Source organism: Cetorhinus maximus, unplaced genomic scaffold (assembly GCF_964194155.1).
Source record: "Cetorhinus maximus unplaced genomic scaffold, sCetMax3.hap1.1 HAP1_SCAFFOLD_822, whole genome shotgun sequence".
NCBI lineage: Eukaryota > Metazoa > Chordata > Chondrichthyes > Lamniformes > Cetorhinidae > Cetorhinus > Cetorhinus maximus.
Genome location: NW_027596764.1, coordinates 50,214 through 77,427, shown reverse-complemented (window position 1 = coordinate 77,427; position 27,214 = coordinate 50,214). Strand labels below are relative to the sequence as shown.

At 54.5% G+C, this 27,214-nt stretch overlaps 1 protein-coding gene and 1 pseudogene across 2 annotated transcripts in view; both read right to left on the bottom strand.

The window, feature by feature from the left end:
* The window catches only part of LOC144674812 (cathepsin L-like), a 37,799-nt gene extending 30,920 nt beyond the window's left edge, over nt 1-6,879 (bottom strand). Inside the window, exons 1-2 of one of the 2 annotated variants that reach the window (XM_078536009.1) lie at nt 6,855-6,879; nt 3,150-3,299 (exon numbers count right to left, since the gene is read on the bottom strand). In XM_078536009.1, coding sequence (XP_078392135.1) covers nt 3,150-3,251 — 102 coding nt within the window. In that variant the 5' untranslated portion in view covers nt 3,252-3,299; nt 6,855-6,879. Of the gene's footprint in view, nt 1-3,149; nt 3,300-6,854 lie in introns of those variants that run through there. The other variant, XM_078536010.1, reaches the window with a different exon arrangement.
* Nucleotides 6,880-21,644: 14,765 nt separating this feature from the next.
* On the bottom strand, nt 21,645-26,597 carry LOC144674811 (maestro heat-like repeat-containing protein family member 1 pseudogene; annotated as a pseudogene).
* Nucleotides 26,598-27,214: the final 617 nt, after the last annotated feature.

Here is a 27,214-nt window from a genome sequence, read left to right as displayed (position 1 = left end):
GAGAAACCTGGGTGTGTATGTACATAAGTCATTAAAGGTGGCAGGACAGGTAGAGAGAGCTGTTTCTAAAACATACAGTATTCTAGGCTTCATTAATAGGGGCATAGAGTACAAGAGCAGGGCGGGTATGATGAATTTACATAAGACACTGGTTGGGCCTCAGCTGGAGTATTGTGTACAGTTCTGGGCGCCACGCTATAGGAAGGATGTGAACACATTGGGGAGGGTGCAGAAGAGGTTCACGAGGATGGTTCCAGGGATGAGACACTTCAGTTATGAGGAAAGATTGGAGAAGTTGGGACTGTTCTCCTTGGAGAGGAGGAGGCTGAGAGGGGGACTTGATGGAAGTTTTCAAAACCATGAGGGGGCCTGGACAGAGCAGACAGGGAGAAACTGTTCCCACTCGTAAACGGATCGAGAACCAGAGGGCACGGATTTATAAAGTGTTTTGCAAAAGAAGCAAACGCGAGGTGAGAAAAAACAGCGAGTGGTTGGGGTTTGGAACACGCTGCCTGGGAGCGTGGTGGGGGCAGGTTCGATTGAGACACTCAGGAGGGAATTAGATGATTATTTAAATAGAAACAATGTGCAAGGGTTACGGGGAAAAGGCAGGAGATTGGCTCCTAGTTAAAATGCACAGAGAGAGATGGTGCAGACATGATGGGCCGAATGGCCTCCTTCTGCACCGGAACAGTTCGGTGATTCTGAGGATGTTGCAGTCAGTCCAAAAAGACGTCCTGCCTGTCGTGTTGTTATAAGGCCCTGATTAATTGCAACAAAACATCCCTGTTCCTGTACTCGAATCCTCTGGCTGTGAAGACCAACATACCATTTGCCTTCTTTACCGCCTGCTGCACCTGCATGCTTACCTTCAGCGACTGGTGTACGAGGACACCCAGGTCTCGTTGCACATCCCCCGCTCTCAATTTATAGCCAGATAATAATCTGCCTTCCTGTTTTTGCTACCAAAGCGGATAACCTCACATTTATCCACATTATATTGCATCTGCCATGCATTTGCCCACTCACTCAGCTTGTCCAAATCACACTGAAGCATCTTTGCATCCTCCTCACAGCTCACCCTCCCACCCAGCTTTGTGTCATCTGCAAATCTGGAGATATTATATTTAGCTCCTTCATCTAAATCATTAATATATATTGTGAATAGCTGGGGTCCCAGCACCGATCCCTGCGGTACCCCACTAGTCACTGCCTGCCATTCGGAAAAAGACCCGTTTATTCCTACTCTTTGTTTCCTGTCTGCCAACCAGTTTTCTATCCATCTCAATACACTACCCCCAATCCCACACGCTTTAATTTTACACTAATCTCTGATGTGGGACTTTGTTGAAAGCCTTCTGAAAGTCCAAATAAACCACATCCACTGGCTCCCCCTCAACAACCCTACTAGTTACATTCTCGAAAAATTCCAGTAGATTTCCAAAACATCTCATAAGAGGAACGATAGTCTGACAATGCAGCACTCCCTCAGTACTGCCCCTCTGACAGTGCAGCACTCCCTCAGTACTGTCCCTCTGACAGTGCAGCACTCCCTCACTAACGACCCTCTGACAGTGCAGCGCTCCCTCAGTACTGACCCTCCGACAGTGCAGCACTCCCTCAGTACTGACCCTCCGACAGTGCAGCACTCCCTCAGTACTGACCCTCCGACAGTGCAGCACTCCCTCAGTACTGACCCTCTGACAGTGCAGCGCTCCCTCAGTACTGACCCTCTGACAGTGCAGCGCTCCCTCAGTACTGACCCTCTGACAGTGCAGCGCTCCCTCAGTACTGACCCTCTGACAGTGCAGCGCTCCCTCAGTACTGACCCTCTGACAGTGCAGCGCTCCCTCAGTACCGACCCTCCAACTGTGCAGCCCTCAGTACTGACCCTCTGACACTGCAGCACTCCCTCAGTACAGACCCTCCCCCCGACACTGCAGCACTCCCTCAGTACTGACCCTCTGACACTGCAGCACTCCCTCAGTACTGACCCTCTGACACTGCAGCGCTCCCTCAGCACTGACCCTCCGACACTGCAGCACTCCCTCAGCACTGACCCTCTGACACTGCAGCACTCCCTCAGCACTGACCCTCCGACACTGCAGCACTCCCTCAGCACTGACCCTCTGACACTGCAGCGCTCCCTCAGTACTGACCCTCCGACAGTGCAGCACTCCCTCAGTCATTAAGAGGGGTGTCAGCCTAGATTAAAGCGTTCAAATGTGACCCGAGTCCACAATGTATTGACTCAGTGCTGAGAGAGTGCTACCCGCTGAACAAGTGCAATTAAACACACTGCACCGCTCAACAGACATCACGTTCCCCCTGCGCCGTATTTTCCCAGTCCCCTTCGGGACATCGACACGAGGAAAAGAAGGACGAGCGGCATTTCCACGGCGCCTTTCGCAACCTCCGGACGTCACTTTACCGTCAGTGACGTGCTCGTTGAAGTGTGGGTGCTGTTGGGTGGCAGGAGGTTTGGCAGACTGGTGACGCACAGCAAGATCCCACAAGCAGCAACGTGATAAATGAGAAGCTTTTTCGGCCAACGCAGGTCGGCGGGGTAAATAGGGCGTTCGCTTTTGGCCAAAGGGGCAGGGGCGGGGGAATTAGTAGGGGCGAGGCAGGGAGACAGGCGTGGGGTTTGGGGTCAACGACAGCGGGGGCAGGCCTTACAGGAAAACAGTGGCACCAATGGCAAACAGAAGGTTCCTTCCAGAGTCCACAGCCTCCTTCTGTGCTGTAACCCATTCTGAGATCTCTTACACCCACCCGAGAGGGCTGACGAGGCGAACGGATTGGCCCCTGCTGCAGTCCCTTTAAGGGGTGCCTGGCTAGGCCAAAGCCTGGCTTTCCTGGCTTGGCAACCGGGCCTCAAACAGGCACTAGGCCTCTAAATTAGGCCCCTAAATTTCATATGCTAAGGGCATGAGGCCTGTTGAAGGTGTGGGCGCCACAAATCGATTTCTTGGCCTTTACCAAAATTGCCAGCATACCCTTCATGCCCATAACTAATCGTAGAGTCATTACAGGGCCCAGGGAGGCTCTCTGGCCTGTCGGGTCCTTATCACCTTTTCCACCCCCTCCCCTCCGGGCTGTTTAGCGCCCTTTCTCGAATTTCCCGTTGGGTCAGTGCGAACACTTACTTCAGATTCATCTTCGATATCAATGTCATTCTCCTCAACATCAGTCTCCGCGTGCAGGAGGCTGAAGGAGAGGGCGAGGCAGATTACAGCCACTCGGAACATCGTATGAGGGGATGTGAGGTTCACACCCAGGCAACGTAAGAGGAAAACCTGGCAGGGGAAGAGAAAACAGAAGTTATCTTAGTAAACGCAGAGACCCGGCCTCCTGCAGCGAGATCAGCCCCAGTCTGAGATGCTTCAGCCATTACTGAGTGGATCTGACCTTCTCCCTCTGAATCAGAAAGTTGTGCGTCCAAATCACACACCGGAGACTGAATTGAGCCCATAATCCAGACTGAGGCTCCCAGTGCAGTACTGAGGGAGTGCTGCACTGTCAGAGAGTCAGTACTGAGGGAGTGCTGCACTGTCAGAGAGTCAGTATTGAGGGAGTGCTGCACTGTCGGAGGGTCAGTACTGAGGGAGCGCTGCACTGTCGGAGAGTCAGTACTGAGGGAGTGCTGCACTGTCGGAGGGTCAGTACTGAGGGAGTGCTGCACTGTCGGAGAGTCAGTATTGAGGGAGTGCTGCACTGTCAGGGGGCAGTGCTGCGGGAGTGCTGCACTGTCAGAGGTGCCGTCTTTCAGATGTCACGGCTCACCGGGGATAGCGCGCTGTAATATCAGCCCCACTGCTCCCAGAGCCGTAACAAATATGAAAAGTTTGACCAAACCAGCAGATTGCCCCAATTCCACCCAATGGTTTAATTTAGGTTAACAGAATACGAGCACCAGGTTTGCAAACTTAATAAGTAAGTAACTGTTTATTGAACAAATTGTCTTTAACCAGTGGCAAAAGAAAGAAATATGAACTGCTAATTTCTAACTCTATAACCTAAACTCTACCCCTTCTTAAATCCCTACACACACACACACATACAAGACACATAAGATGTACTAAAGACATGGATATTAGGGGTGGGATAAAACAGTTCACTAACACCAATTCCGGAGAACAGGATTCGATGGGTTGATTTTGACCGATGTCTTCCAAATTTCTTTCAGTTCTTTGCTGATGAGGTGAGGTGGTCTTCCCAACACTTTCAGTCTTTAGTTCACTGGTTGAGCACTTGCTTTTCAATGTCTCTAACGGTGATTTTCCTCTTGACGGGGGTTTTTATGAGGGAGAGCAGGTTGTAGAGATATGAGGAACAACAACAGCTAGCTATTATTGTAGAATTACTGGAATCTTACACACACAAGAGGAAGAGGTTTTAGGTCTTTTCCCTTTTCAGGGTTAGGAGCTTTTCTTCTCTCACGCAAACCTGGTCAGGAGCCAATTAAAATGTTGTTGCCAGGCAGTTCCCCTTTCATGGCACAACCTGTTCCAGGACAGCAACGTTGCATATATCCCTCAAACTGTTCCAGTAGACATGTCCTTCAAACTGTATCCATTGTCATTTTAATCAACAGTCCAACAGAAATAAGCAGATATGTTCCTTATACAGATGAGACATTAAAAAGGGACCTTGCCTGACCTCTCAGGTGAATGTAAAATATCCCATGACCACTTTTGAAAGAAGAGCAGGTGAGAGTTCTCCCCAGTGTCCTCAGGCCAATATTTATCCCCCAACCACATGACTAAAAGATCATCTCTTCCTCATTACAAAGACAGATCCACTGAGAGTGCAGCACCTTCAGTACTGACCCTCTGACAGTGCAGCACCCCCTCAGTACTGACCCTCTGACAGTGCAGCACTCCCTCAGTACTGACCCTCCGACAGTGCAGCACTCCCTCAGTACTGACCCTCTGACAGTGCAGCGCCCCCTCAGTACTGAACCTCTGACAGTGCAGCATTCCCTCAGTACTGACCCTCCGACAGTGCAGCACTCCCTCAGTACTGAACATCTGACAGTGCAGCGCTCCCTCAGTACTGAACCTCTGACAGTGCAGCACTCCCTCAGTACTGACCCTCCAACAGTGCAGCACTCCCTCAGTACTGACCCTCTGACAGTGCAGCGCCCCCTCAGTACTGACCCTCCAACAGTGCAGCGCTCCCTCAGTACTGAACCTCTGACAGTGCAGCACTCCCTCAGTACTGACCCTCCGACAGTGCAGCACTCCCCCAGTACTGACCCTCCGACAGTGCAGCGCTCCCTCAGTACTGACCCTCTGACAGTGCAGCGCCCCCTCAGTACTGACCCTCTGACAATGCGGAGCTCCCTCAGGACTGACCCTCCGACAGTGCAGAACTCTCTCAGTACTGGCCCTCCAACACTGCAGCACTCCCTCAGTACTGACCCTCGGACAGTGTGAAGGGTTCTCAAAATTCCCGCATTTCTCATATCATCAACAAAGATATGACTTTTGGACTTTTAAACTGCTGAGTTAAGCGTAGAACCCTGCAGACAGGAGGCTGGGCCCATGAAGTCCTGGGATTGGACATTCCCGGGCTTGTTGAGTGCAGTGTGGATTGTTTTGCCTGAAACCAGACAACGAGAGGAGACAGGATTCTTCCCTTTAAAACAATCAACCCAGAGAAAGACTTCACCTCACACGAAACTGAAGCCCATCAAAATCTTGCATAAATAATAGCTACTAACTACTAAGGCAGGAAGGCACAATCAATGCAATTATGCAAACCTATCAATACTCCACACATACAATGGCTTTCAGTTCAAAACTAGTTATGGGGGGAGGAAGACAACGATAAATATCATGCGAGCCCATTAAAAACAACGAGACAACAACCACCTAAGGAAGCCCACCAAAGTCAAACAAAGAACTAAGCTTGATTTGTATTCCGATAAGAACTTCAAAAGACAGTATAACTGACCAGTCAGTTACGAAGGAGAGAGAAACCAGCTAACAGAAGGGTTGCCGTTTTGAAAGCTGACACAGGGCAGTGAGCAGTTGGGGAGCGGTTGAACCAGAGTTTAAGCAAGAAGATCTGGAGGTTTTCAGGCCCGCAGGCAACATCACGGCGAGGGGCACGGGGTGGCAGGCTCAACCGAAGACAACAAGGCCGCAACTGCAGCCCTCCATGAAGATCCACCGCCCACAACCATTCCCTCCATGAAGATCGACCACCCACAACCGCGCCCTCCACAAAGATCGACCACCCACAACCACGCCCTCCACCCAACTGAAGACCCTTCACAGATTCCACAGACCAGGACCAGGTGGGGACCTCAGGCCCCAGAGGACACAAAGAGCGTACCCCAAAACTGCAACCGGCTTACCTGGCTGGATTTCGAACTGTCAAGGAACCCTGGGTTGGTGAGCATGACCCCTGACCTCTCCGAGTTCAATTTAGTTAGGTTTTGGGGGTGGGACAAGGGTAAGGGAATTAGTAGCGTGATTTTCCCTCACTTGGCCGTGTGTTCCCCATTCTTAACTAAGTGTACTGTGTGAGTCTGTATCATCTCAGTGTCATCCTAATGTTATAAATTCATTTGTGACTTCAATAAACTCAGGTTATATTTTCTTGCACCAACACCAGTTGTCTGCTGCACTTTGTCACAACCCCCAAATAAGTCCAAGGTCCAGAACCCAGGGGGTGGGAGAGATTCGGACCACTCAGAAGTCAGAGGTGCAGCTGACACACACACAACACCAACCCCTACAAGTGCCACAGGGCATCAAGTCAGTCCCCACCCGAGGGCCACATGAACTGATGCCCACTCGGCTCCCTCACCCTCTCCCGCCTGCCCCGTGTTGGTCACTTACCCACTCGGTCCGTCAGTCAGATCCCGGCAGCTGGAACTGACTGGGTCCTTTATACTTTAATGAGGACACTCCTCCTCCATCCCTCAACCATCCCCTTCAGCCCCGTGACCAATAGGGAACTGAAGACACAGACGGTGATCAAATCATCGAACACCCAATAAAAAACATGCATTGTCTTTCCAAATTGGCTTCATCATTTCAACAAAAAAAAGGTGCAAACTCCTTCCTCATTTTTTAATCTATCATCTCTCCGTGCTCCTGTGGTTGTGACACTCTTTCCCCTCAGAAATCCCCCAATGGAAGCCAGTGGAAGTTAAATTTTAATCCTTTACCAGCAACTTTACCTCCGATAAGCCCAGGATCGCCAAAGACAAACTAACAATTCACTCTATAAAAGAGGGAACCTGCATTTCTATAGCGCCTTTCACTCCTCAGCACGTCCCAAAGAGCTTCACAGCCAATGAGGTACTTTTTTGAAATGTAGTCACTGATGTCACAAAGGAAACGTGGCAGCCATTTTTCACAGAGCAAGATCCCACAGTCCGCAATGTGTTAATGAGCAGGAGGTTGGTCGATGGATAAATAATGTTTGGGACACCATCGATAATTCCTCGGCCCTTCTCCGAATTAGTGACTGTGGATAATGTACAATCATTTGAGAGGGTAGAAGGGGACACGGTTTAACATTTCATCTGAATGATGGTGTACGTTCAACAGCGCGACGCTCCCTCAGTACTGACCCTCTGACAGTGCAGCACTCCCTCAGTACTGACCCTCTGACAGTGCAGCACTCCCTCAGTACTGACCCTCTGACAGTGCAGCACTCCCTCAGTACTGACCCTCTGACAGTGCAGCACTCCCTCAGTACTGACCCTCTGACAGTGCAGCACTCCCTCAGTACTGACCCTCTGACAGTGCAGCACTCCCTCAGTACTGACCCTCCGACAGTGCAGCGCTCCCTCAGAACTGACCCTCTGACAGTGCAGCACTCCCTCAGTATTGACCCTCTGTCAGTGCAGCACTCCCTCAGTATTGACCCTCTGTCCGTGCAGCACTCCCTCAGTACTGACCCTCTGTCCGTGCAGCACTCCCTCAGTACTGACCCTCTGACAGTGCAACACTCCCTCAGTACTGACCCTCTGACAGTGCAGCGTTCCCTCAGTCCTGACCCTCTGACAGTGCAGCACTCCCTCAGTACTGACCCTCTGACAGTGCAGCAGCCCCTCAGCACCAACTCGCCGACAGTGCTGCTCTCTCTCAGTAGACACTTTGACAGTGCAGCACTCCCTCAGTTAACACTTTAACAGTATGCCACACCCTCAGTACTAACTCTCCGACAGTGCAGCACTGCCTGAGTTGACACTTTCATAATGCGGCACTCCCTCAGTAGACACTGACAGTGTGGTACTCCCTCGGTTCTTCCCCTCTGATTGTGCAGCACTCCCTCAATGTAGACTCTACAACAGTGCAGCACTCCCTCGGTAGAAAATTTGACATTGAAGCACTGTCTCACTTCTGACTCTTCAGCACTGCAGTACTCCCTTAGTACTGCCCCTCGGTCAGTGCAGCACTCCCTCAGTACTGATCCTCTGTCAGTGCAGCACTCCCTCAGTACTGATCCTCTGTCAGTGCAGCACTCCCTTGGTACTGACCCTCCGACAGTGCAGCATTCCCTCAGTACTGCACCTCCGACAGTGCAGCACTCCCTCAGTACTGACCCTCCGACAGTGCAGCACTCCCTCAGTACTGACCCTCCGACAGTGCAGCACTCCCTCAGTACTGACAGTGCAGCACTCCCTCAGTACTGACCCTCCGACAGTGCAGCACTCCCTCAGTACTGACCCTCCGACAGTGCAGCACCCCCTCAGTACTGAACCTCTGACAATGCATCACTCCTTCAGTACTGACCCTCTGACAATGCGGAGCTCCCTCAGAACTGACCCTCCGACAATGCAGCACTCCCTCAGTACTGGCCCTCCAACACTGCAGCATTCCCTCAGTACTGACCCTCGGACAGTGTGAAGGGTTCTCAAAATTCCCACATTTCTCATATCATCAACAAAGATATGACTTTTGGACTTTTAAACTGCTGAGTTAAGCGTAGAACCCTGCAGACAGGAGGCTGGGCCCATGAAGGCCGGGACTGGACATGCCCGGGCTTGTTGAGTACAGTGCGGATTGTTGCCTGAAACCAGACAACCAGGGGAGACAGAATACGCATTCTTCCCTTTAATACAATCAACCCAGAGAAAGACTTCACCTCACACAAAACTAAAGCCCATCAAAATCTTGCATTAATAATTGCTACTAACTACTAAGGCAGGAAGGCACAATCAATGCAATTATGCAAACCTATCAATACTCCACATCTCCAATGGCTTTCAGTTCAAAACTAGTTACGGGGGAAGGAAGACAACGATAAACATCATGCGAGCCCATTAAAAACAACGAGACAACAACCACCTAAGGAAGCCCACCAAAGTCAAACAAAGAACTAACCTTGATTTGTATTCCGATAAGAACTTCGAAAGACAGTATAACTGACCAGTCAGTTACGAAGGAGAGAGAAACCAACTAACAGAAGGGTTGCAGTTTTGAAAGCTGACACAGGGCAGTGAGCAGTTGGGGAGCGGTTGAACCAGAGTTTAAGCAAGAAGATCTGGAGGTTTTCAGGCCCGCAGGCAACATCACGGTGAGGGGCACAGGGTGGCAGGCTCAACCGAAGACAACAAGGCCGCAACTGCAGCCCTCCACGAAGATCCACCGCCCACAACCATTCCCTCCACAAAGATCGGCCACCCACAACCGCGCCCTCCACGAAGATCCACCGCCCACAACCCCGCCCTCCACGAAGATCGACCACCCACAACCGCGCCCTCCACGAAGATCCACCGCCCACAACCCCGCCCTCCACGAAGATCGGCCACCCACAACCGCGCCCTCCACGAAGATTGACCACCCACAACCATTCCCTCCACAAAGATCGGCCACCCACACCCGCACCACCCACGAAGATCGACCACCCACAACCACCCCTCCCACGAAGATCGACCACCGACACCTGCAACCCCCACAAAGATCGACCACCCACAACCGCCCCCTCCACGAAGATCGACCACCCACACCCACCCCCCCCACGAAGATCGACCACCCACACCCGCTCCCCCCACGAAGATCGACCACCCACACCCGCAGCCCCTCCACGAAGATCGACCACCCACACCCGCACCACCCACGAAGATCGACCACCCACAACCACCCCTCCCACGAAGATCGACCACCCACACCTGCAACCCCCACAAAGATCGACCACCCACAACCGCCCCCTCCACGAAGATCGACCACCCACACCCGCCCCCCCCACGAAGATCGACCACCCACACCCGCTCCCCCCACGAAGATCGACCACCCACACCCACCCCCCCCACGAAGATCGACCACCCACACCCGCGCCCCCCACGAAGATCGACCACCCACAACCGCGCCCTCCACGAAGTTCGACCACCCACACCCGCGCCCCCCCCCACGAAGATCGACCACCCACAACCGCGCCCTCCACCCAACTGAAGACCCTTCGCAGATTCCACAGACCAGGACCACGTGGGGACGACAGGCCCCAGAGGACACAAAGAGCGTACCCCAAAACTGCAACCGGCTTACCTGGCTGGATTTCGAACTGTCAAGGAGCCCTGGGTTGGTGAGCATGACCCCTGACCTCTCCGAGTTCAATTTAGTTAGGATTTGGGGTGGGACAAGGGTATGGGGATTAGTAGCGTGATTTTTCCCTCATTATGCCGTGCGTTCCCCATTCTTCACTAAGTGTACTGTGTGAGTCTGTATCATCTCAGTGTCATCCTAATGTTATAAATTCATTTGTGACTTCAATAAACCCAGTTTTTCTTGCACCAACACCAGTTGTCTGCTGCACTTTGTCACAAACCCTAAATAAGTCCAAGGTCCAGAACCCAGGGGGTGGGAGAGATTCGGACCGCTCAGAAGTCAGAGGTGCAGCTGACACACACACAACACCAACCCCTACAAGTGCCACAGGGCATCAAGTCAGTCCCCACACGAGAGCCACATGAACTGATGCCCATTCGGCTCCCTCACCCTCTCCCACCTGCCCCGTGTTGGTCACTTACCCACTCGGTCCGTCAGTCAGATCCCGGCAGCTGGAACTGACTGGGTCCTTTATACTTTAATGAGGACACTCCTCCTCCATCCCTCAACCATCCCCTTCAGCCCCGTGACCAATAGGGAACTGAAGACACAGACAGTGATCAAATCATCGAACACCCAATAAAAAACATGCATTGTCTTTCCAAATTGGCTTCATCATTTCAACAAAAAAAAGGTGCAAACTCCTTCCTCATTTTTTAATCTATCATCTCTCGGTGCTCCTGTGGTTGTGACACTCTTTCCCCTCAGAAACCCCACAATGGAGGCCAGTGGAAGTTAAATTTTAATCCTTTACCAGCAACTTTACCTCCGATAAGCCCAGGATCGCCAAAGACAAACTAACAATTCACTCTATAAAAGAGAGAACCTGCATTTCTATAGCGCCTTTCACTCCTCAGCACGTCCCAAAGAGCTTCACAGCCAATGAGGTACTTTTTTGAAGTGTAGTCACTGATGTCACAAAGGAAACGTGGCAGCCATTTTTCACAGAGCAAGATCCCACAGTCCGCAATGTGTTAATGAGCTGGACGTTGGTCGATGGATAAATAATGTTTGGGACACCATCGATAATTCCTCGGCCCTTCTCCGAATTAGTGACTGTGGATAATTTACAATCATCCGAGAGGATAAAAGGGGACATGGTTCAACATTTCATCTGAATGATGGTGTACATTCAACAGCGTGACGCTCCCTCAGTACTGACCCTCCGACAGTGCAGCACTCCCTCAGTACTGACCCTCCGACAGTGCAGCACTCCCTCAGTACTGACCCTCTGACAGTGCAGCACTCCCTCAGTACTGACCCTCCGACAGTGCAGCACTCCCTCAGTACTGACCCTCTGACAGTGCAGCACTCCCTCAGTACTGACCCTCCGACAGTGCAGCACTCCCTCAGTATTGACCCTCTGACAGTGCAGCGCTCCCTCAGTACTGACCCTCCGACAGTGCAGCACTCCCTCAGTACTGACCCTCCGACAGTGCAGCACTCCCTCAGTACTGACCCTCTGTCCGTGCAGCACTCCCTCAGTATTGACCCTCTGTCAGTGCAGCACTCCCTCAGTATTGACCCTCTGTCAGTGCAGCACTCACTCAGTATTGACCCTCTGTCAGTGCAGCACTCCCTTAGTACTGACCCTCTGACAGTGCAGCACTCCCTCAGTACTGACCCTCTGACAGTGCAGCACTCCCTCAGTACTGACCCTCTGACAGTGCAGCACTCCCTCAGTACTGACCCTCTGACAGTGCAGCACTCCCTCAGTACTGACCCTCTGACAGTGCAGCACTCCCTTAGTATTGACCCTCTGACAGTGCAACACTCCCTCTGTACTGACCCTCTGACAGTGCAGCGCTCCCTCAGTACTGACCCTCTGACAGTGCAACACTCCCTCAGTACTGACCCTCTGACAGTGCAGCTCTCCCTCAGTACTGACCCTCTGACAGTGCAGCACTCCCTCAGTACTGACCCTCTGACAGTGCAGCAGCCCCTCAGCACCAACTCGCCGACAGTGCTGCTCTCTCTCAGTAGACACTTTGACAGTGCAGCACTCCCTCAGTTAATACTTTAACAGTATGCCACACCCTCAGTACTAACTCTCCAACAGTGCAGCACTGCCTGAGTTGACACTTTCATAATGCGGCACTCCCTCAGTAGACACTGACAGTGTGGTACTCCCTCGGTTCTTCCCCTCTGATTGTGCAGCACTCCCTCAATGTAGACTCTACAACAGTGCAGCACTCCCTCGGTAGAAAATTTGACATTGAAGCACTGTCTCACTTCTGACTTTTCAGCACTGCAGTACTCCCTTAGTACTGCCCCTCGGTCAGTGCAGCACTCCCTCAGTACTGATCCTCTGTCAGTGCAGCACTCCCTCAGTACTGATCCTCTGTCAGTGCAGCACTCCCTCGGTACTGATCCTCTGTCAGTGCAGCACTCCCTTGGTACTGACCCTCTGACAGTGCAGCACTCCCTCAGTACTGACCCTCTGACAGTGCAGCACTCCCTCAGTACTGACCCTCCGACAGTGCAACACTCCCTCAGTACTGACCCTCCGACAGTGCAGCACTCCCTCAGTACTGACCCTCCGACAGTGCAGCACTCCCTCAGCACTGACCCTCCGACAGTGCAGCACTCCCTCAGTACTGACCCTCCGACAATGCAGCACTCCCTCAGCACTGACCCTCTGACAGTGCAGCACTCCCTCAGTACTGACCCTCTGACAGTGCAGCACTCCCTCAGTACTGACCCTCCGACAGTGCAGCACTCCCTCAGTACTGACCCTCCGACAGTGCAGCACTCCCTCAGTACTGACCCTCCGACAGTGCAGCACTCCCTCAGCAATGACCCTCTGACAGTGCAGCACTCCCTCAGTACTGACCCTCCGACAGTGCAGCACTCCCTCAGTACTGACCCATGACTGAGACTGGCTTTATATTTTTATTAACTGAATTTAAATTCTACCAGCTGCCGTGATGGATTTGAACTCTTGTTCCCCAGGGCACTGGCCTGGGCCTCTGGGTTACCAGTCCAGTGACATCACCACTATGCCATCATCTTCCAAAATGGAGGCCTATTGGTGAAGGCCGAAGTCATGGTCGGGGTAGTAATACTGCACTGCACATCGGTGTTAAGCGAGAGAAGTGATGTTATCATGTTATCAACACTACAGTGAACTAAGGCAGTGGGTGAGGTCAAGGGGCGATACTGGAAAGGCTGGTTGGACTTAACATGGAGGAGTCAACAAGTCCGGATGGGATGCACCCGAGGGTGCTGAGAGACGTCAGGGTGGGAATCGTGGAGGTTCTGGTTACAGTCTTCCAACCCTCCCGAGATACAGCAGTGCTGTCAGAGGACTGGAGAATTGCCAATGTCACACCCTCGCTCAGGAAAGGATGGAAGGGGTTGGCCCAGCAACTGGAGGCCGGTCAGTTTAAGCCCAGCCCTGGGGGGCGGGGGGGTGGGGAAGCGTCAGAAATGATGATCGAGGAAAAGATCAGGAACCACTCAGACACCCGCGAACAATGGAGAGTGAGCCCCGGTTTGTTAAAAGCAAATTGTGTTTCACTCAGTTGGCTGGATTTTTTGGTGAGGTAACAGGGAGGGTTGATGAGGGCAAACGTTGTTTATGTCGACTTTGAAATACGTTCGATAAAGTATCACCTAATAGGCTGGTTAGCAAATTGATTGGATCAAAGAGGCAGCAGCAACATGAATTCTAGTTTCTAAAATCTCATTTCCCCCCTCATGCCCTTTCCAAGCTCGTCTTGACCGTGCGACCCACCTCCTGCTCCCTTGACCACATGCCCACTGGACTGCTGACCACCCAGCCTCCCTCCCTGCCCACCCCACCACCACCCCCCACACACCCCCACCCCCTCTCGCTGTCCTGTTTGCTGATATTGGTAACTGTTCTCTCTCTTCAGGTTCTGATCCTTTCTCCTTCAATCTGCCATCATCTCCCCTCATCCTAAGAAATCAACCTTGACCCCACAGGCGCTGTGCGCTGGCGCCCCATCTCCAACCTCGCTTTCCTCTCCAAAGGCCGTGAATGTCTCACACTCCGCACTCTCTCACTCTACCCTCTGTAAACCTGACATCATCCAAAACTCTGCTGCCCCATCTCCCAATTCTCAAGTCAGTCCCATTCACCCATCGCCCCCTTTGCTTGCTGACTTAAGGGTTAAGGTTTGAAGTTCTCACCCTTGTTTCCAAATCCCTCCAGGGCCTCGCCTCCCCCTCCCTATCTCTACAACCTCCTCCAGCCCCACAACCTTCCGAGGTCTCTGCGCTCTCTAATTCCAGCCTCTTGAGTATCCCCGATTCCTATCGCTCCACCATTGGGCGGCCGTGCCTTCAGCTGCCTGGGTGGGAGAGGGGGGGGGCCCTAAGCTCTGGAATCTCCTCCCTAAACCTCCCCGCTTCTCTCCCCTCTTTGAAGATGCTCCTTATAACCAACCTCTTTGACCGAGCTTTTGGTCGCCTGTCCCAATAAACTGCTTATGTGACTCAGGGTCAAAACTTTGTGTTCCAATGCTCCTGTGAAGCACCTTGGGACATTTTATTACATTCCAGGCGCTATATGAATGCAAGGCGTTGAATGCTTTTGCAGCTTATCAGGTGTTGCCCAGTTCTTGCCTCTTGAGCATGAAGGCTGTAGGTTTAAGACATTTTTAGACATAGTTAAAGCGTTGGACTGTAGATGCTGTCGTAATTTCATCCTGGGCCAGCAAATTGGTTGCTCACAACTCATAAGGTCATAAGAAATAGGGGCAGGAGAAGGCCATTCGGCCCAGCAATCTGCTTCCCCATTCGATAAGGTCATGGCTGATCTGAGTGTGGCCTCAACTCCACTTTCCTGTCTGCACCCCCATAACCCTCGACTCTCTTGTCGATCAAAAACCCGTCTACCTCAGCCTTGACTATATTCAATCACCCAGCTCCCACTGCTCTCTGGGGGAGAGAATCCCACAGACTCACGACCCTCTGAGAGGATAAATTCCTCCTCATCTCCACCTCACATGGGAGACCCCTTACTTTGAAACAGTGCCCCCTCGTTCTAGATTTCCCCATGAGGGGAAACATCCTCTCAGCATCCACCCTGTCAGAGCCCCCTCAGAGTCTTATCTGTTTCAATAAGATCACCTCTCATTCTTCTAAACTCCAATGCAAACAGGCCCAACCTGCCCAACCTTTCCTCATAAGACAAACCTCCCTTCATCCCAGGAATCAGCTGAATGAACCTTCTCTGAACTGCTTCCAATGCGAGTATATCCCTCGTTAAGTAAGGAGACCAAAACTGTGCACGGTATTTTGAGTGTTGTCTCACCAAAGTCCTGTGTGGTTGTAGCAAGACGACCACTACCAACTTGCTCTGCGGTATGCTCTGTGTGACTCAGTGTATCAGATCAGATTAAAGAATGATTTTGCTTTTTATAGCGACTTTCATCACCTCAGGACTGAAGGGTTTTACAGCGAACAATGTATTTTTGCAATGCAGCCAATCGGTACATAGCAAGCTCCCACAAACAGCAATGTGACAATGACTGGATAACCTGTCTTTTTTTCAGTGGTGTTGGTTGAGGGATAAATATTAGCCCCAGGACACTGGAGAGAACTCACCCCCTAATCCCCCGGGGATCTTTTACACTTCTCAGGGGCGAGGGTACCACTGAACAGGATGTGTTGATGGGGGATTCGTGTTCCAGCGCTAGTGGTCCGAGTATTTGAGGAGTTTAGTTGCTTAGCAGTCTAAGGGTTAAGAAGAGTAACTCGCGATGCAGAAATGAAGTATATCGCAGAATGTGGTTTTAACAGAATCCTGTTTGTGTTGTAAAGTGGGACACACAATCTGATTTGTTGGGTTCCTTATTTTATCATTAATCAGCGAGAGTGTAGTATCTCATCGTGGGCACTGCAAGTTCACCCCTGTCCTGTTTCTCTTGCAATTCATTAAAGATACAGCCCTGTGGATTTTTTTAAAATCTGGGCAGCTATTCCTCTCCATCAGTACCTCAACATCCCTCGTTTCTTTCTATCATGTCATCGTATCGTTGGTCATTGGAGGCATCAGTGGATAAAAAATTAGCTTCAGGACAGAAAATGGTGAGCCGTGGTAATTGGTTGTTTTTCAGGCTGGAGGATGGTAGACGGTGGTGTTCCCCAATGGTCAGTGCTTCATATAAATGACTTGGATATCGGAATAGAGTAGGGTTTCAAAATTTTGGCAATGATCCCAAACTCAGAGGCAAACAGTGAGGATGAAACCCATCAACCACAACTGGGCAAAGGCAGGTTGGCAGAGCGGGCAGACAAGTGGCAAATAAAATTTAATACGGGGAAGTGTGAGGTGATGCATTTCGGCAGAAGGGGTAAGGAGAGGCAATATAGGCTAAATGGCACAGTTCTAAAGAGTGCGCAGGGTCAGAAGGGCCTGGGAGTGCATGGGCATTGAAGGTGGCGAGACATATTGAGAGAGTGGTTAGCAAAGAATATCAGGCCTTGGGCTTCATAAATAGAGGTACAGAGTATTAAAACAGGGAAGTTATGCTGAGCCTTTATAAAGCTCTGGTTAGGCCACAACTCGAGTATTGTGTCCAGTTCTGGTCACTGCACTTTGGGAAGGATGTGAGGGTCTTTGAGAGGGTTGCGGAGGAGATTGGCCAGAACGGTCCCAGGGATGAGGGGATTTTAGCAACAGGGGTTAGGGGGTTGGAGAAGCTGGGGTTGTTCTCCTTGGGGCAAAGAAGATTGAGGGGGAGGATTTGATAGAGGTGGACAAGATGGTGACAGTGGATGATGAAAAAGAAAAGCTGTTTCTATTGGCTGATTGTAGAAGTACTATGGGGAGACATATTTAAGGTTTGAGGCAAGAGATGCAAAGGGGGTAAGAACATAAGAAGTAGGAGCAGTAGTAGACCGTTCAGCCCATCGAGCCTGCTCCGCCATGCAACATGATCATAGTTGATCTTGAGCTTCAACTCCATCTTCCCACCCGCTCCCCATATCCCTTCATTCCCTGAGAGACCAAAAATCTGTCTGTCCCACAGCCTTAACTATACTCAACGATGGAGCATCCACAATCGCCTGGGGTAGAGAATTCCAACGATTCACAAACCTCTGAGTGAAGAAATTTCTCCTCATCTCAGTCCTAAATGATCGGCCCCTTACCCTGAGACTGGGCCCCCGTGTTTTAGATTCCCCGACCAGCGGGAACAATCTCTCAGCGCCCACCCTGTCACAACCCCTTCAGGAATTTGGAGGTTTCAATGAGATCTCCTCTCATTCTTCTAAACTCCAGAGTATATAAGCCCAATTTACTCAGCCCCTCATCATAGGGCAACCCCCTCATCCCAGGGACCAATCTTGGCTGCACTGTCTCCAAGGCAAGTAAATCCTTCCTTAAATGTGGGGGGCCAAAATTGCACCCAGTATTCCAGGTAAAGTCTTAGCAAAGGTCTGTACAACTGTAGCGAGGCTTCTTTAGTCTTGTACTCCAATCCCCTTGCAATAAACAATGGGAGGAGGAACTTTTTTTTATGCAGTGAGTGGTAATGACCTGGAACTCGCCGCCCACGAGGAGGGTGGAAGCGGAAACAACAAATGGTTTCAAAAGGAAATTGGATAGGCGCTCGAGGGAAATAAACTTGCAGCGATACGGGGATAGAGCGGGGGTGGGGAATGGGACTGATTGGATTGGTATTGGATTGGTATTTAGAATATAAAAGCAGGGATGTGCTGCTGAGGCTTTATAAGGCTCTGGTCAGACCACATTTAGAATATTGTGAGCAATTTTGGGCCCCGTATCTCAGGAAGGATGTGCTGGCCCTGGAGAGGGTCCAGAGGAGGTTCACGAGAACGATCCCAGGAATGAAAGGCTTAACATATGAGGAACATTTGAGGACTCTGGGTCTATACTCCATGGAGTTTAGAAGGATGAGGGGAGATCTGATTGAAACTTACAGAATACTGAAAGGCCTGGATATAGCGGACGTGGGGAAGATGTTTCCATTAGTAGGAGAGACTAGGACCCGAGGGCACAGCCTCAGAGTAAAGGGAAGACCTTTTAGAAGAGAGATGAGGAGAAACTTCTTTAGCCAGAGAGTGGTGAATCTATGGAATTCATTGCCACAGAAGGCTGTGGAGGCCAGGCCATTGAGTGTATTTAAGAGCGAGATAGATAGGTTCTTGATTGGTAAGGGGATCAAAGGTTACGGGGAGAGGGCGGGAGAATGGGGTTGAGAAACTTATCAGCCATGATTGAATGGCGGAGCAGACTCGATGGGCCGAATGGCCTAATTTCTGCTCCTATGACTTATGGTCTTATGGTTTGCAGAGAGCCGACATGGACTCAGTGGGCCCAATGGCCTCCTGCTTTGCCCTAACGACTCTCTGATTTCCGGTTGCTGATTGGAAAGAAATGTCGCGAGGATGGCTTGAGAGCCAAGAATGATCCAATTGGGGGGTGGCTGACCAGAGATGACCTGTCTCCTGATTGGCCGCAAGGAGGTATGTGTTGGGGCGACCAATGGTTGGAGAGCAGTTAGTGCCAATGAGGTCACTTTTTAAAAAAATTCATTGACGGGAAGTGGGCTTCGTTGGCTGGGCCCAGCATTTATGGCTCATCCCTAGTTGCCCCTTGAGAAGGTGGCGGTGAGCCGCCTTCCTGAGCCGCTGCAGCCCCTGTAGTGTCCACACGATGAAACCACCAGCAATCTATCCGGTCAGAGTTGGCAAACTCCGATAACCAATATATTTCTTTCACTTTGGAACAGAGGGAATGTTGGTGCTGTGCCATTGTCAACATCTGTCACCTTGACCCAGTTTTATCACATTATCCTGTCTACCTACTCGCACAATCCCCATATCCACCGACACCCTTCGAACACACATCTCCGAGCTTCGCCAACCCCTGGCGTAAAACCTTTGTGCGTTTTGGTCGCTCCCGGCAAGTTTGTCGTTGAGATCCAAGTCCTGAATTTTTCCCCCTCAGTAAGAGATTTTGCATTTCTCCGGTGCCTTTTAACACCACAGGATGTCCCAAAGCCCCTTTTACGGCCAATGAAGGGCTTTTTTGTTGAAGGGCGCTGTCATAGGTGTAGGAAGCGCAGGAGCCAATTTGCACACAGCAAACTCCCCCACACACAGCAATGCGATAATGGCCCAGATCATCATGTTTAACTAGTGACGTTGGTTGAGGGATAAATATTTGGCCTCAGGTTACCAGGGAGAACTCTCCCCAGACGCCCTACCCAGCCCCGGGCTCTTCTTCCAATGGTGGGTCGTGGGATCTTTCTCATTGCTCTGGTGTGTGCCTGCCTGATTTCTGATTGGGTTAAGGTGCAGGCCCCTGTGCCAACACCCTCCGTTCTTATTTGGCTGCCAGTTGCTTGTGAAGGGGGCCCCTTGTTGTTTTAGACCCCAGGTTACCACCCTCACCATTATCAACAGAGCCCCTCTCCTCCCTCCAAGAAAGCAACCTGGCATTGCACTCCCCCTGGCTTTGAATTCTGAGCGCGCTCCTTCCGGCCTGAGCTGTTGACCCCTCTCTGGGGCAGTCCCATTGGCTCCAAGCCTCGCCTCAGCACTTGGCTCGACACTGCCCCCCCACCCCCCCGACCGGCTGCCGCCCCATTCGCGCCGCCGCCGAGGCCATTCGGCCCATCGAGTCCGCGCCAGCTCCCTGTACACCCATCCAGTCCGTCCCACTCCCCTTCCCCCGCCGCTCTATCCCCGCAAGTTTATTTCCCCCCGAGCGTCCATCTAATTTCCTTTCAAAGTCATTCGTCGCCTCCCCCTCATGGGCAACGAGGTCCGGGTCATTACCACTCGCTGTGTAAAAAATGTTCCTCCTCACGCTTCACCCCCCCACCCCTCTTGCCCACTTCCCCCCACCCCTCTTGCCCAAAACCTAAAACTCCCTCATCCCTGGTCGCGTCTACGTCTTCGCCATTTCACGTGGAAACAGGGACCTGGGCGTTCAGCCCCTTGAGCTGGTTCCCGCGCCATTCAATCTGCCCACCTACCTGCGTGAGGCTCCGGGGTCCCCCCCACCCCGGCTCCCCTCGCTATCCAGCCATCGGCCTCTGTGCCCGGTGACCCCCAGCAACGGTGAGCAAACTGGGCCTCCACAGCCAAAGGTGCCAGTGAGGCGCTTTGGAAATGTGGGTGGGGGAGAGTGGGCGGGTAGAGCGATGAGCGCCGAGGGGCGTCTGAGTTGTCGTCATCTTCAGGGCACAGGGCAAATTGGGTGTCTGGGCTATGAGTTGGCCCTGCTTAATAAGCTGAGCCTAAGGACCCCTACAGATGTCTACTGGGTGCCAGCGGAGATGAGGTACAGGTCAGCCACACTCTCGTGGAATGGTGGAACAGGTTCAAGGGGCTGAATGGCTTCCTCTTCCTCCTGAGGAAGGCCTATTGCGACTCATCTCTTTAGAAAAGGATGATTTGCCTGATCCCTCATGCACCCCCTGTCCCCTACGCAGGAGCTGATAGCTCTCAAAGTGAGGCTTCAAGTGGGCCTTTCACCAGCCTGGTCCTCCCTCGCCTCCGGTCGGGCTAACTCCCTTTGAAGCTTACTCTACACTGGGGTCATGTCCCCCCAGCAAACCCCTTGGACCACCTTCCCAGTCAGTCCCCTTTAGCGGTCAGAAAGTATGAGGACCTTCATCCTGTGCCGGCGGGGAGGGCGTTCCAACCCACTTTCTCCTCACCAGTCGCTCGCTGGAGGTCATCGCTGCGACCTCTGACCCCGCCCACCCCCTTGGTCAAGCGACCGCTGGCCTGGGCCGAAGGAGGGCGGCCGGGTTTAGCGACTGGGCAACGCGCCGCGGTGGTAGGAGGGGGGAGGTAAATGAACGAGCTTCACCCGAGGGTCTCTGTCTACCCTTGCCTTTATTAAATTCTACAATGCGTTTGGGTGCTGGGTTGACGTGCCTGGGCAGGCCTCCTGTGGTGGGCCCCCTCGGGAGGGTATCGCGCGTCGGGCTGCAGCATCCTGAGAAAAACGGTCGGCCTTCTTGGGAGTCGGTAGAGGGTGGCTCTTGACGTAAATCGCGTGGGCCCTCCGACTCTGGCCTAGTTGCTTCGGGAGGAATCGAGGGCGGTGGGGGGGGCTTCTTAGGGGCCACGGCAGAGGCCCAAGACCTTGGCGGCTTTGATTCGGACGCAGGGTGTGACGTCGTGGAGCATCATGATGATGGCCACGCACACGTTCTCATCGGTGCTGGCCTCCACGTACTCCTTGGGCAGGTTCTGCAGCAGGAAGCCGGCCAGGATGACAGCGTTCCCCCGGATCTCGGGCAGCATGCTCTTGAAGAAGGACATGCTGTTGGCGAGGTACAGGCTGATCCTGTCGGGGAAGTCGCTGACGATGAGTTTGGTCAGCTCGCCGATGAATTCCCAGTAGCGCAGGTTGGCTTGCTCCAGCAGCTCGGACTGGAAGATGGCGCCGAGGTTGTCCGAGCACAGGTGAGGCCCCACCAGCTGCAGGACGGCCTTGCAGGCCCGGCTGACCTCGGGGCTGCTGTCGTTCAGGTGGAGGAGCAGGCTGACCAGGCTGGAGTGGACGTGCTCCAGGAAGGCGGCCTCAGCGCCGCCGGAGCGGGCCAGGTTGCCAAAGACGCCGAAGGCGGCGGCCCGCAGCTTCTCGTTCTCGCTCTCGAAGAAAGGCTGGATGGCCCCGGTGACGGTGGCCAGGATGGGCCACAGGCTGGCCTCCTCCAGCCGGGCCAGCACCTTGGACAGGCCCGCCATGGCCTCCAGGACGATCAGGTCGTTCAGCTCCGTCTTCTCGTCCATGCTGCCCACCATGGCCGCCAGCAGCTTGTCGGCGTAGCGCGGGATCTTCTCGGGGGCCCCCAGCGCCACGTTGCCCAGGCCCCGGAGGGAGAGCCAGTGGACAGTGGGCGAGACATCGTCCAGGCTGCGCAGCAGGCTGCCCACCAGGGTCTCCGTCACCTTCAGGTCCTGCGCCACGGGCGTGCTCAGCAGCTCACTGAAAAAGGCAGCCACCGCCACCCGCTGGTGCTCGTGCATGTTGCTGAGGATGGGCACCAGGAAGTGGACGGTGTCCACCAGGTACGCGGCGCTGTGCCGGCTGGCCGCCTTGGCCAGGAGGGCCACGCCCCGCTGGTGGTCCTCCGAGCTCTTCATCAGCTCCCAGCCGCCCTCGTCCTCCATGGCGCTGAGCACCTCCTCGGTCTTGCCCCGCATCAGCGCCAGCTTGAGCGTCTCCAGCGAGGAGTCCCAGATGTTGAGGTTGGGGGCGTTCTGCAGCTGGAGGGACAGCTTCTTCTTCTTGGAGGTGCCCTTGGCCTGGATTTCGGACATCTTCTCGCTGGCGATGAAGCTGAGGTAGAGGAGCAGCGTGCCAAAGAGCTTGGGGTAAAGGTCGACAACCGCATCGACTGACTCCGGGTTGGAGATCATCTCGTTCAGGGCGTAGATGACGGCCACCGTCTCCGAGGTGCCGGTGGTGGGGGGCTTCTTGGTCAGGCCCTCCTTGCGGTCCTCGTGGGACAGGTAGTCGTTGATCTTGCCCAGCAGGTAGTCCATGGTGGTGGCGGCCAGCTTGGCCTCCCGTGCCAACGATTGCCACACGGCGCTGGTGTACTTGTCGTAGGGCAGGGGCCGGAAGAGGAGGTAGGACAGGACGCCGGGCAGGCACTGGGAGGTCAGGATGGAGATGAAGTGGATGACGGAGAACCTCACCTGCTCCAGGGCGATGCTCTGCATGCGGGACTGGAGGTGGTTGAGGGTCTCGGGGATGTGGTCCTTCAGCACGTCGCCGTGCTTCCTGACCAGGGTGTTCAGCACCACAGAGGTGGCGCTGGCGCAGGTGGCGTGGTAGTCCGAGAGCCCCTCGAAGAGGGTGAAGAGGAGCGGGTGCAGCTGGCTCCTGGGCAGCTTGCCGGAGATGACCTTGGCAATGTCGTAGCAGATCTGGAAGAGGACGTGGCTGTCGGGGTTCTGGAGCTGCTCCTTGATGGTGCGCAGGTGATCCACCAGGTTGTCTGGCTGGTTCAGGAAGCAGCCCTCGTAGCGCACCTGGATGTAGAGGAGGGTGCAGAGGCTGTCCATGGCCATGTAGCGGATGGCCAGCACCGGGTCAGCGCAGCGGGGCACAAAGCGGCCCACCAGCACGCCCAGGTTGTGGAAGGTGCTCACGTTGACCGTCTTGAACTTCTCCCGGTAGAAGCTGAGCAGGGCCAGCACGGCCTCCACCGCCCGCTCCCGCTCGTGGTCCTTGCTGGAGGTCAGCCAGTCCTGCATCTGCTTGAAGAGGAACTCCAGGCCCTCGGAGGTCAGGTCCTGGCTGAGGAACTCCTTGAGGAGCTCGTGCAAGGCAGCAATGGTCTCGGCGTGGAGCACCTCACGCTCCTTTAGCTTCCTGTTATCCTTGCGCTTCTCACTGTCCAACGGCGGGAAGCTGAAGGTGGCCTCCAGACACGTCCGGATCAGGTCCGAAGACTCCATCTCGTTGAGCCGGGGCTCCAGCTTGATGAGGTGCATGCAGGCGTTGATGGCCGACTGCCTGACCCGGGTCTTCAGGTGGGCCTTGGACTCACCGGCGATGAGGTCCTGCATGCAGGAGAGGACCTCCTCGCGCCGGTTGAACTTGAAGAGGTGCTTGCCCTTGTTGGCGTAGACGGCCTTGGCGATGAGCGTCACGGCTTTGATCAGGGTCAGCTTGATCATCAGGTCCTTGGTCTCCACCTTGATGCCCAGCACCTTGGTGTTGGAGAGGCTGATGATGTGGTCGAGGATGTGGATCTCAATCCGCTGCAGGATGAGGCCCTCGGGGGCGTAGAGGGCCACGTAGCCGTAGCACAGGATCAGGGTGCTCTTCACCCGCTCCATGTCGCCGTCCAGCTTCTCCTTCAGGATGTTGAAGAAGCTGGCCGTCTTCTTCACGATGTCCATCTTGACAAAGTCGTCCAGCTTGGCCAGGGTGTCGTCCAGGTGGGTCATGGCGCAGAAGCCAATGCCCGTGGCTAGGCCCTCCCGCTCCAGGGCCTCGTTGTGCTGAATGCTGAGGAGCATCTCCTGCAGCTCGTTGTTGATGATGTCCTTGTTGTTGGTTTGGCCCAAGACGATGCCCACGCACTTGTAGAGGAAGGCCTTCTCCTTGGGGAAGCTGTGGTAGCTGTGGATGTGCCGGGTCATCTCCTCGCTGAGCTGCCAGGTCCACTTCTCGTCGGTGATGGTCTCCAGGGTGCGGGACAGGAAGAAGAAGAGTTTGTCCTCCCACAGCTTCTGGGGGAGGGTGTCCTCCTTGTTCTCGGCCAGGAACTGGGTGAGCTGGGGCAGCTCCCCGTCCCACAGCTTGACCACGTCCGGGTGGATGTTCGGGCTCAGCACCTGCAGCAGCGCCAAGGCCGCCAGGCCCCGGCCCTGGCCGGCGTAGGGCATGGCCGACACCGCCAGCAGGCGGGCCAGCAGGGTGTGGGGCTTGGGGAGGCCCAGCCGCTCGTTGTAGTTGAGCAGCACGTACTGCAGGCCCTGACGCCGCTTGCGGGCCCCGATGTGCTCCAGGCCCCGGCAGACCGTCGCCAGGGCGTTGGTGTGCTGGATGGGGGTGACGAACTCCATCAGAAAGGGCCACAGCACGTCCTCCATCTTCTCCAGGGTCACCAGGAAGCTCATGATGCCCTCGCACAGCTCCCTCAGGTCCTCGTCCCGCACCTCGTCGGGGTCCTGGCCTTGGGTCGGCCCGGGGCCTTCCTCGGGCGCCAGGGTGCACTGCTGGACCAGGAAGTCCACCAGGGTGGCGCCCCCTTCCAGCTGGAGGTACCCGTGCTCGCCCATGGTGCTGATGACCTGGGCGGTCATCTTCTTCACCTTGTTGTCGTTGTCCTGCAGGGACTGCTTCATGCCGCTGACTATCAGCCCCTTCTTGGGCTCCAGGGCCTTGAAGCCGCTGCCCACCACGTGGTTGAGCACGGTCAGGGTGCCAATGCGCGCCTTCTCGCTGTTGCTGGCCAGCTTCTGCAGCAGGAACTTGACCAGGCCGTCGATGGAGACGTGCGACAGGATGGTGAAGCACTGCAGCACCTCACGGTGGTTCCGGGCGCTCAGCTCGTCCCGGCCGTCCACCGGCGCGCAGATCTGGTGGTGCAGCTGGGGCAGCAGGCTGTCCATCTGCAGCTCGGGCACGTGGCTGGTGGCCTCCACCGCCGTCTCCAGGATGTGGCGTAGGCACGCGGTGACGTGGAAGGCCTCGCACCGCTTCTTGTAGAGGGCCAGGATGCCCGCCGTGAAGCGGGGCAGCTCCTCCTCCATGTGGTCAGCGGGCAGCAGGTGGACCATGTAGCTGAGGGCGACCACGATGGCCGTCCGCAGCTTGGCATCCTTGTTGCGGAGCCAGCTGCCGAACAGGATCTTGTAGGCCGCGTAGATCTCCGGCCCGAAGGCCTCCTTGGTCAGGCCTGGCTTGGAGGCCTTGTCGGCCGTCTCCAGGTACTCGAGGATGCTCTTGCTGAACAGACCCAGGGCCGAGGTGAACACCCAGCGCATGTTGTCCTGCTTGACCAGGGGCAGCATGGGCAGCATGGTCTGCAGGGTGGTGGTCAGGTAGGGCACGATGCCCTGCACGTTGGCCACGGAGAGGTTGGCCAGCGTCTGCACCACGAAAAACTGGGGCAGGATGCCGGGCTGCAGCTTCTGCAGGATCTCCTCCAGGATCTCGTCGGTGAACCGGGAGCCGAGGGCCACCAGCAGGTTGCTGGCCGCCTCCTTCCAGCCCAGGGCTGACTCGTTGGACTTGATCATCTCCTCGGAGGCCAGGTTGATGATCTTCTTGGCCAGCGGCTGGCCGAGCTGGCCGATGGTGTGGCGGACGATGCGCTCCATGCACTGCAGGATGACGGTGCGGTGGCCCTGCACCAGCTGGCTGTGCTTGAGCAGGAAGTCGAAGCAGGAGCCCAGCACCTGCTCCGGGTTGTGGCAGCCCAGCTCGTAGAGCGACTGGGAGATCTGTCGGCGCACCTCCTCGTCCTTGTCGAAGGCCGCGTCGGTCAGCGCCACCAAGGAGGCCTCGGCCTTGCACGACTCCAGCTTGCACAGCTCCATCGCGGTGGTCCGAGACGCCCAGAACCCCCTTAGCAACGGCGGTGGTTGGGGGGGGCGGTACAAAATGGCCGACTCTCGTCAGCCCAACTGCGATTCTTCCCTTAAAACCTACAGGGCCTGGTCAGGGTCTGGGTTCCCAATTCTGGCCCCGCCCCCCTCCTCCCCACACCCCCGGAATATTCTGGGCTCGATCCGCCAAAGGAATGAAAAATCTCCCCTTACCTCACTTGCAAACCCCCCTCCATTTCATTTCCTTTACTTCCGCCCGCCGCCCCCCCATTCCCCTCCCCCTCCCCCCCCCACCACCAACCCCGTTCAATTCACGCCTCTTGCCACACAGTTCGCAAGGCCCGGACGTCCAGGACCGCTGTCGCTCCCTTGGCCTTCTCAGGAAACTTCCGCTGGCCTTTCCCGGGCCCACCTTCCCCCACCCAACCACCACCACCACACCCCCCGCTGCCTTTGGTTGCCGTCTGTCGACTTGGACCTCGAAGAGCTAAACCGTCTAGGCCGAGCGCTCCCGCAGGCCTTGGCCTCCCCTTGCCGTCAAGCTTGGCGTCAGCTTTCGGGGGCAGCGCATGGCCCTTGTCTCCTCGAACTCCCGCCTTGGCCGGTCC